This window comes from Herpailurus yagouaroundi, unplaced genomic scaffold, assembly GCF_014898765.1.
Source record: "Herpailurus yagouaroundi ecotype Mexico unplaced genomic scaffold, PumYag 162, whole genome shotgun sequence".
Lineage (NCBI taxonomy): Eukaryota > Metazoa > Chordata > Mammalia > Carnivora > Felidae > Herpailurus > Herpailurus yagouaroundi.
In genome coordinates this window covers 14,920,154-14,930,753 of record NW_024412403.1, presented here as the reverse complement: position 1 = coordinate 14,930,753, position 10,600 = coordinate 14,920,154, and the positions used below count along the sequence as shown (strand labels likewise).

The window sequence follows — 10,600 nt, the reverse complement described above, 5'->3', positions numbered from 1 at the left end:
GTCCAATGTTGAAGGAATTAAACTGGTCCTATATGGCCAATGGATGGCTGCTAAGAACAATTTGATTTGTGTCAATATAAAGAAGAAATTGTCAACAAATAGAATTCTCTGAAAATGAAATGAACTCTCAAAGGAGCGACTTGATTGTCCACAGCCATATTCAAGCAGAAGTAATGCAGTAAGATTCCTCCTGTAATTCTTTCTTGTAGAGAGTAGGCCTACTGAATGAGGAAATAAAATGGTAGCCCCTTTTGTATGCTTCAAGAGCTTTAATTTTAGACTACTGATATTGATGACCTTCCATTCTTCCCATTTCCACGGGCCATTTTATTGACTTTAAACATTATTTGCTTTTTACTTACAAAAATCTTAGGATAGATATTAAATTTTACCACTGAGATGGGTGATTTTATTTTCACTTTTTGGAGAACGTTTTAGAGGTTAAATCATTTCTCTCTGGGTTCAATATTAAATATATTCCAAAGCCCAAACTTTATCTTCAAAACCAATAAATACACATATTGCACAGGGAAATATATATACATTGAATGCTTTATATAATTTGTATTAAATTGATTTATTTTATAAATGTTTTCTCCCAATTTTTCTATATACATATCAACCACAGACACTCTAAGAGAAATGCCACTTAATGTGTTAAAAATCTAACAGAACAAAACAAGTAAAAGTCCTAGGATTTCATATTCTATCTTTTTTATGTGTTTAATTAGGCTATTAAACCAAATGACAGGAAACTAGTGTTTCTACAAAGCTATGCATATTGCCCAGAACATTGATAACACTTTAGTGAATATGAAATAAAACATAATGCAAAATCATTATTTCCCAATAGAAGTTTGTTTATTAACTACGAACCAGGACCTTATCTAAAATCAGAAAGGAATAATTCAGCAGGGGAGGATTATAGCAGAATCATGAACATAGATTATCACTAACCATGAACAGTCTATAAGAGTATTTTGTCATTCTTTCAACAAACAATTCTTGTGCTGCTACTCCTGAGTCTCTCTTCTCGGCATTGAGAACAAAAGCCAAGTGCCGGCCAATTGAGGACTCCAGGCCTTCTTTGGAAGAGAAGATTTGCTGAAGGTCTTCCGATTCTGAGCTGTAGTTGGACATTGCTGCTTGCACATCCTTATAATCAGTCAGTAGGGGATGGGTGAAATAGCTCAGCATAGCTTATCTAAGGCAATGCTCCCTCTTAGCTCATTAGCAGGATGCTAGTTAAGCAGTCCACAAAACTATTGATGAAAAGCAAAACAATCTAAAAGAACATGCTGAAATCATTAGTCAAACCAAAAAGACCCTTCTTTATCAAGAAGGTAGGGGATACTCCCACTGGCAGACAATTGAGAGCAACAGTCACAATAAGAAAGCTGGCAATGGTTGTATTTTATGTGGAATCTCTTCAGTGCATCCATCATAGTCAATCGCAGAACAATACTACCTTCAGGGTCAGGTCCCAACACAAGAGACGTTAACAAAGCAACAGAAAAAAAAAGCTAGCAAGTGATGATGATTGTGGTTTAACAGTCCTAGAGTTGTATTTGAGGTAACATAATAAGATTCTTAGGACTCATGAAGTAATTCAGCAGAATATTAGAGAAGATGACCACTTGGTAGAATATGCCCCACTGGACAATTTCCAGTAGTCACAAATGCAATTGGTTGATCAATAGCAACTCAGAGGTCTGCAACTACTGCATAAATACCTCAGAGGAGGAAAGGTACTTGGTATGTAGCTCAGCGACTGGAAGTTTCTAGAAAAATATCTCAGCGGTTGGCAGCTCATAGGTCCATAACTTGGATATCGGAAACTTCTCATCAAATAGCTTTGGAATTGGCAGCTTCTGGGGATATAACACGATGGTGAGAAGCCACTGCGTATGAAGCCAAGATTTTGATAGCTTCTATACCCCGAGCTACCCAGTCTGCAGTAGTTTAGGGGCCTGAGACTGTTGGACAAGCAATTGAGTTGCCCAAAGCATTTGAAGCCATTGCTGAGGGTCTGGCAGGCTTTAGATGCACATTGGCTGGGTGCGTAGCAATCAGATACGTACCCATTGGTCTGAGTGCGTGGGCTGCAGCTGGGGTCGGAGCCAATGTTGGTAGTTTCACAGGCACTGCCAACGTTGCCCACTGTCGGAGAGTTGCAGGGCACACAGGAGTTTGTACAACTTGCAGTACAGGTCTTGAGCTCACAGCTGGGAGATTCACAGCTTGGTGTTTCATCATAGGTTTCTTGGCAGTTATCCAGGAGCCAGAGATTTCCTTGGTAGCTGCTGGGTAAGCAGAGCCCAAAGGTAGGGCTTACATCACTGGAGCAAAGAGCAACAGAAGGAGTCACTGGGATGTAACAGTGAGTTCTGTAGGATGTTCCATTGCAATCCCCAGGATAGCCCAGGAGAGACATGGAACCTGACTGCATGCTCAGTGATGGCTGTGAAGGTATGCTGCTGCTATGGCCTGCGGACTTTTTATATCTTTCCTGGAGCTTGTCTGCAACCTCTCCAGACTCTCTTCCTCCTCACTGCCTGGAAGAACACACCAACATCTTATTATGTGTGTTGTTTCACTACATCTGCTGATGTCTTTGCCCTCTTATAAAAATAAGTTTATTTTGATCCTTCAAGGTATTTATCATCGTCACTTTGATCATCACCCAATACTCATTGTCTTTAGACCACAGCTTCAGTGAATAGTGGTTTTAATGTTCATAAGCAAACTCTCATCTGCCAATAGGTGGTTAACAAGAGTTCACATGTGTATGGGCTTCTGCAGCACGGTTATTAAAGGGTGAACAAGGATTCAAGCAAAACAAGCAACCTGTGCTTTTCCATTCTTTTGACTACTGCAAAATAGTGCAGGACTTAATCCTATCATGTGAGCTTAGCTGAATACTTGGGCTGTCTCACTACTGTTGCTTAAAAGAAAGAGTAAGGCACTGAACTGCTAAGAGAAAGAATTGTTTCCCCAAAATATGTACTATATTCTTAACTGTGCCAAGCCATGCATTGGTGATGATTTTTCATCTGATGTATTTGGAGAATTTCACCTGTAAGACTCACAGCAATCCAAGTGAGACTTAGTGACCTAATTTGTATTTATGGATCAGTGGTTGCTAAGTAACCAAGACTTCTATGAGATGCTTTTCTTTCTTTCTTTCTTTCTTTCTTTCTTTCTTTCTTTCTTTCTTTTCCTTCCTTCCTTCCTTCCTTCCTTCCTTCCTTCCTTCCTTCCTTTTCTTCTTCTTCTTCTTCTTCTTCTTCTTCTTCTTCTTTCTTATTTTAGAGAGACAGAGTACATGAGCAGGGCAGAAGGGCAGAAGGAGAGAGAGAGAATCTTAAGCAGGCTCCATGCTCAGTGCAGAGCCCAACCTGGGGCTCGATCCCACAACCTTGGGATTATGACCTGAGCCTAAAACAAGAGTCGAGTCAGATGTGTAACTGACTAAGCCACCCAGGTGCCCCAAGATTTCTTTCTTAAAGAACGCCTGCAATATGTAGTATCAAAGAAGACCAGTTTCTCAGGATTATGCCTTCCTAATTGACTAAGATTATACATCATACATCTCTTGGTCTGCTGTAAAGCTCAATTGCTGCCAGATGTATAACATTTTTCTACATTTCTTGCAAAAAAAAGTTTTGTTTATTCTCGATTTGCTTTTTTTTTTTTGCACATAGACTTTATTTTATTTTTATGTTGAAGAGTTATTCTTTGTCCATACCCACAAAAGAGAATAACTTATGTTTAAAAAACTTATTTGAATAAGTTATATATTCCCTATAGTTACTGTACTTAGATAACACTTTCACTCCTTATGGTGAAAGATGATGGACAATTTTTAAGATTTTAATTCAAACTAAAGAATTGACATGTTGTTCTTGAAAACATAAACTACAATTCAAACTTAGAGCTTACATTGAATTGGAAACAGGAATGCATTTATTAACAGTGACGAGTTCGGGCAGAAGACAGAACCAACTTATTGAAGTAAGATAAGTATAGGGATAGTTTTTAAAAAACACGATCCTTACAGAAGACAATTATATTTCTCCTCCTGTTCTCTGCTTCTCAGCTAAATTTTTAAATGCACACCGGTTTAAGCATGCAGATATTCTCCAAACATTTTTCTCAGCCTGAGTTTTCTCCATGTTTCTCTCAGTACTTATTTTGTAAGGTGATGGGTTTATTCTGTAAACAACTCTTTAATAAACATGTTTTGCTGTCTTGTGAAAAGGGTCAAGATCAGGGGACCATATTTTCGGCAAATCGTTCGGCTACAGAGTGTCCTGGGATTTTGTGCAGAAATGTTAAGTCCTGAGGCAGGCCGAAGAGGAAATAAAATATATAAGGCAGTTGATGGTCAACTTCCCACTGAGTTACTGAATCCTAGTGGTGTATAGAAAAGTCCAGAGGTCGATGGAGCTTTATTTCTGGATTTTTCTGTGGCACCTCTAGTCTTATTTTCAGGCTTCCTTGAGGCAGATTTGAGGGAATGAAAACATAATAAGTCAGTCAGCTGTAAAGCTTGCATCCTCCCCTTCCAACCTAGCATTCGATGGTATTTTAAATTAATATCATTCACACTAGTGTAAATCCAACAGAAAACATGTAGAACATCACATAGCATAACCAATATTCAGAGCAGGAGACTTTACAACATCTTTACATTTATGTGGGTACAATAAGCTTCTACACAATGGAATGTGGACATTTGCAAAAGCAGAGTTAGCTCAGGTCCTCTCATTTTTTAAAACTGAGGTATAGTTTGACATACAGTGTTAAATTAGTTCCGGGTGTGGTATGCTCCATAGTGATTCGACAATGCTATTTATTACACTCCGCTCACCAGGATAAGTGTAGCTATCATCTGTTACCATACGGGCTTATTACAATACTACTGGCTCTATTTCCTATGTTGTACTTTTCACCCCCTGACATATTTATTTTACAGCTAGAAGTTTGTGCTTCTTAATTGCCTTCACCTATTGCACTCACCTCCCCCAGACCCCTCCCCTCTGGCGATCGCTAGTTTGTTCTCTGTATTTATGAGTCTGTCTTTGTTTGTTTGTTCATTCATTTGTTTTGGTATTCAGAGTCCACACCTAAGTAAAATCATGTGGTATTTGTCTTTCCCCGTGTGACTTACTTCACTTAGCAAAATACCCTCTAGGTCCATCCATGTTGGATCAACTCGTTTCGTTTGCATTTCTGTTTTACTTTCTTACATACCCATCGCAGCCGTAGGTAGCCAGTGCAACCCATTTACCCACCATGCTGTGCACGTGATTCCTCTATAGAATTGTCTTCTATTTTAGTCTTCATCTTGGCAAGACATGGTAAGGATAGTACCAGTAGCAGAGCAAGTAAGCTCATCATAATGGTTAGTTTTCATAGAAAGTAAAAACCATTAGTCCTGTGGATGCCATTGTCCTCTGAGGGCAGCATGTCCTTTGGAGAGGCATGCGGCTTACTCTGTTTCCACTGAATTACTAAAAAGACCTTTCCTCCATTAATTCCCAGTAGCCGCAGGAAACTAATACGTTACGTCCAGGAGCATAGATAACTCTATTAGGTAGTCTTCGTGTAGAGTTTGGGCTTTGTATCCAAGGCAAGTTTAAGATAGGAGGAATAAGCTTTCTGGCCATCAGATAATTCAGAGAAATTCCTTTGCCTTCTGAAGAATAAGCAACAAAATCCCTTTATCTAATGAGGCAGCAGATTCCTTGGAACTCATTAAAAAAGAGTTATGGAACTCTTTCCCAATTTTTTCCAAAGGTTAAAAATCCTTTAGGGTAAACACAGAAGATCAAAGAAAGCTAAATTTTCCAGTAAATGGCCCTTAAAGAAAATAATGGAGGTCACCTTCTAGCCTTTTAAGTCATGATAGAATTTTTATCTTCTCTTTTTGCCACCACGTATATATTTGTGTTCTAATTCCACTTGCCCCAGTGCTATTAAATGATGCAACAGCTGTGCCAGGATTTAAAAAAAAAAAAAAAAAAAAAAAAAAAAAAGCAAAACGTACGCCAACCCACCCTTATGCAGTAATTCAATTGTAACTTCTGAGTTCAAACGATCCCTAAATTTAGCAGTAGTAGCCTAAAATGGTGAAGACTGTAGCTACATGTACCGTGCTGGTTTCACAGATCATTAAGTGTTTCAGCAGCTGAAGGGAAGATGAGCAAAATTAAAAATTTAGGAAATAGGAGTAAATGATGAAGCACTTTTGAAATGATGACACAAGCGAGTGGCAAGATAGAAACCTGAGTCTGATTTGTGCTTCCTTTTTCAGGAAAACATTGTAAGAATATAATGAGATGCTGGTGAGTGGGAGTTAAACATTTTGGGACGGAGCTGTCAAGACTGTGCCTTCATGAGTTATGAGTCACCCTCTTACTAAGTACTCTGGAAACATATTTATTACCGTGTAACCTTAGAAAATGGTTCTCCCTCGGTACCTCAGGACCTTCTTACATAAAACCAGAGCTAATAGCACCTGCTTTGCAGGACGGTGGTGAGAATAGAATGAGATAAAAAGTGTGAAAATACTGAAGACAGCGCTTGGCACACAGAAGATGCAAATCAAATGTTACTTTTCCTTCTAATTTTCTAAAGCTATAATTTAAAAAATTCCAGTCACCCATTAGACTTAAGAAAAATATTATTATTGTTAATTTACTTTGATGTTGCAAATGGACGCCTGCAATAATCCTGTCTTTTTGAAAAGGCAATGCCATAAGTGAACAGTCCTACCCCACGTAGTTATGACAAACGCTTTGCTTCAGAAGAGATCACTAATGGCTCCTCTCATTTAAACTATATTCTTCTATGCCACGGTTATGAATTAATTCCTAGAAGACTGCATATGCAGTGAAGAATAAAGGCTCGGGACTTCTGGGTGGTTCAGTCGGTTGAGCGTCCAACTTCGGCTCAGGTCATGATCTCACAGCTCGTGAGTTCGAGCCCCGCTTCGGGCTCTGCTGACGGCTCAGAGCCTGGAGCCTGCTTCGGATTCTGTGTCTCCCTCTCTCTCTGTCTGCCCCTAACCCACTCGCATTCTGTCTCTGTCTCTCTCAAAAATAAATAAACATTAAAAAAAATTAACAAAAAAAAAAGAATAGGGGTGCCTGGGTGGCTCAGTCAGTTAAGTGGCCGACTTTGGCTCAGGTCATGATCTCGCAGACTGTGAGTTTGAGCCCCGCGTCAGGCTCTGTGCTGACAGCTCAGAGCCTGGAGCCTGTTTCAGATTCTGTGTCTCCCTCTTTCTGACCCTCCCCTGTTCATGCTCTGTCTCTCTCTGTCTCAAAAATAAATAAACATTAAAAAATTTAAAAAAAAAAAAGAATAAAGGCTCAATACTCAGATTCCTATCTCTGATGCTCACTTAGAATATCAATTAACTACCAAATGTTTCCATAACTCAATGTCCACACCTTCAAAGTGGAGTTAATAATAATAGTATTTTCTCCATAGATAAGTATGAGGATTAAATGAGTTAGTCGGGCAAAGGTTATGAAATATAGTTCATATGTAGTTGATGTTAACTTTTATCATTATCATCAGCCTATAATCTCTATTAGTATTATTATTAAATATTACCTTCATTATTATTATCATTGGATCTCTTCTAAAACTTACTGTATATTCTAAGAGCCCATCAGAGAGAAAGAAAGAAAGAAGGAAAGAAAGAAAGAAAGAAAGAAAGAAAGAAAGAAAGAAAGAAGGAAAGAAAGAAAGAAGGAAAGAAAGAAAGAAAGAAAGAAAGAAAGAAAGAAAGAAAGAAAGAAGAGAAGGAATGAGAGGGTGGTGGGAGGGAAGGAGGAAGGAAGGAAGAGAGGAAGAAAAGGGGGAAAGTACTAGAGTAGGTTACCATCTATATAAGTTGTATATTGAAAACACACACACACACACACACACACACACACACACACACACACAATTCAATTTAGAGAAACTGAATAAGTTGAAGACATTTCCTCACATCTATATAAGAAAGAAGACCCCCAGAGAGGATGTAAGCGAATATGTCATTAAAATGCCATTAAAATGAGTCAGCATCCCAGAGAGAAGGGTGGGGCTGTAGCTGAAGCAGAGAAATAGTTTTGTGTGCAGTTTAGGCTTGGCAGTTGTAGAGTTGCAGATCGCGGTTGTCAAGTTATTGACAACTTAGAAGTTTCCAGATTGGTCATTTCCTAAATGAAAAATTCTATAGATAATATGGAGAATATAGGAAAGTCTGGAATCCTACTTAACGGGGTCTTTGGGAAAATTGCTTGCCCTATTTGGCTTTTTTATGTGTAAAACTAGGGAAAATAATGTTTTGATAGTTGTGTTCATTGGTGATTACTGACTCTGTAGTGGTATGGTGGCATATTGGAAGTATCAGTATGGTAGATACGAGAAGTTGCTCATAAGACGAGCAAGTTCTCACTGATCACATGGAAGAACTGAATTAATTAGTTAATACATATATAAAAGAGAGAAAGAAGTTCAAAGTAACAATGTTCCCTATGTAAAAATCCATGAGGGTCTGGTGGAAGGACTTATTAGGTTTAATTCAAGAGGGAAAAATAGATTCCCTCTTCATAAAATAAAAATAGATTCTTAATTCAAGAGGGTGTTCTCCATAGTTCAGAATTAAAATTTATGCAACACTTTGGTGGTTAATCCCAGAAGGCAAAAGCGAACACTGTAACTTACTCTGTCCGTGATATATTAAAGGATATATAGAGTCAGGGGTGATTCTCTATGTTATCCCTGACTCTACTGGCAATATTTACTATTGTGTAGGCTCTCTACTCCTAGATCCCAGAATGAGAATGATTTTGGATATGGAACAATGAATGTGTTCATGAATGATAAATAAACCACTGGAGTTTTAAGTGTCTGGAATTTTGAAGTTCTTAGTTACTGTGATAAAACACCGTGTGTCCTGACTAAAGAATCTTCATGACCTCAAAAATATCTATCTTGCTTGCTTTTTTTTTTAGGCACTCTTTTTTTCTTTAAATATACTTGGTTTAGTGAAACTAAAAGGCTTTAACTTCACGAAGGATAATAAAGAATTAAAAAATACTGTTTTCTGAATTATTTGAAGCAAGTTTATTTAGAGATAACCATGAAAACATTTTTTTTTTTACATAAGAACATGTTAATGGCATAGAAATCAAGAAGCCTGATAACAAGAGTATTCTAGTGAATAAACAAACAATTAAAATCACTTAGAATTTGATCAAGTAAGAGTACGGGTTAAAACAATAACTGAACTAAAAGCACAAAGGCCATCAACCTAAGAACAATCTATCAACCTGAAGATGATACGTCTTTGCAAAGCTCTCTAGCAAGATGCTAGAATGACAATTCAGCATGATCTTCTAATAAATGGAGATGGCCGAGTCCCAAAGGAAGAACAAGCTGGTTGGAAACTGTTCTGTATGTAGCGAACAGGTTGAAATCTATTAGACACATAGTTCAGGGGTCTGAAGCTGCTGGACGCATAACCGAAAGGTTGACAGCCATAGGAGAGATATCTCACAGGATTACAGGTGCCAGAAACAAAATTCAGGGGTCGATATCCACAGGAGATGAAGTTCTGTGGCTGATAGCCATAAGAGAGGTGGTTCTGGGAGCGGGAATGCCTAGACAAACAGTTCTGAGGTCTATTATGCATTGACGGTTGACAGGAACTGGAAAGATAAGAGCTGATGGGAAAAAAACCAGTTCCTCTGCAGGACCTGAAGGTACAGTACGTAGTAGAGGGGTAGCAAGAAATTTTATAGTCTCTGGGCACACAGCTGGATGGTTGGTAGCTGGAAGGTTGACCACATGTCTCTGAGAAGTTGTCCAGTAGCCATGTTCTGTTTTGACTGGGCAAGGAGAGAGCATCACCACAGTTCACACCAGCAGCATAGAGAGTAGTGGATGAGGTAACAGGAACACGGCAGTGACTCCCAAGATAGGGGGAACCACAGTTTCCAGAAGAGCGAATGTTGGATGGCATGGTGAATCTGAAGTAAAGAGTCCAGATAAGCAGTGAAGAGTACCTTGTCTAGGTCTGCATGAAACTAGACCGGTTTGCTTATATACCTTGGTGGTACATGCCAAGACTCTCCTCCTACTCATATTTTAGATCAGTTAGCATCATAACAACTCATTAGTTCATTGTTGTGCTGCCTGTGACGACGACTTCCCACTCCTCCATAAAATAAGTCCAGTTTGCCTGTCCTATATACCTACAATCCTAATCTTTCCCCTGTTATCAGGCTTAAGAATGTATGATACAATCACCTGTGTACTTGACCTGTTTTGCTTCTGTCCCCACTCCTCAATAATGCTTGATTAAAAGGAGTCCAGGTGAATGGATGTTTACCCCAGTCATTACCCACGAGAAGAAACATGGTTAGGAAGGCATATAGTCTCCATCTTTGAAGAAGAGACCTAATGTTACAACACTGGGAGGAATTATGTAATGTACTGAAGTAGACCCTACATATCAAAACTTATTGGATATTGCATATGAAAAACCTCATACTATTCCCTATTTTTAACACTCAGCTGAGAATTTAATTATGTG

The 10,600-nt window shown here is 38.6% G+C and overlaps 2 protein-coding genes across 2 annotated transcripts; both read right to left on the bottom strand.

Annotated features, from left to right (window-relative positions):
* Positions 1-558: 558 nt before the first annotated feature.
* On the bottom strand, positions 559-2,456 carry KRTAP24-1 (keratin associated protein 24-1). Its single transcript, XM_040484077.1, has one exon. The coding sequence runs from the start codon at positions 2,447-2,449 to the stop codon at positions 1,694-1,696; it is 756 nt and encodes a 251-aa protein (XP_040340011.1). The 5' UTR covers positions 2,450-2,456; the 3' UTR covers positions 559-1,693.
* Positions 2,457-9,111: 6,655 nt separating this feature from the next.
* Positions 9,112-10,066, bottom strand: KRTAP25-1 (keratin associated protein 25-1). The gene has a single exon (XM_040483633.1). It carries the CDS (start codon positions 10,025-10,027, stop codon positions 9,389-9,391), a length of 639 nt encoding a protein of 212 aa, XP_040339567.1. The 5' UTR covers positions 10,028-10,066; the 3' UTR covers positions 9,112-9,388.
* Between the last annotated feature and the right edge of the window lie 534 nt (positions 10,067-10,600).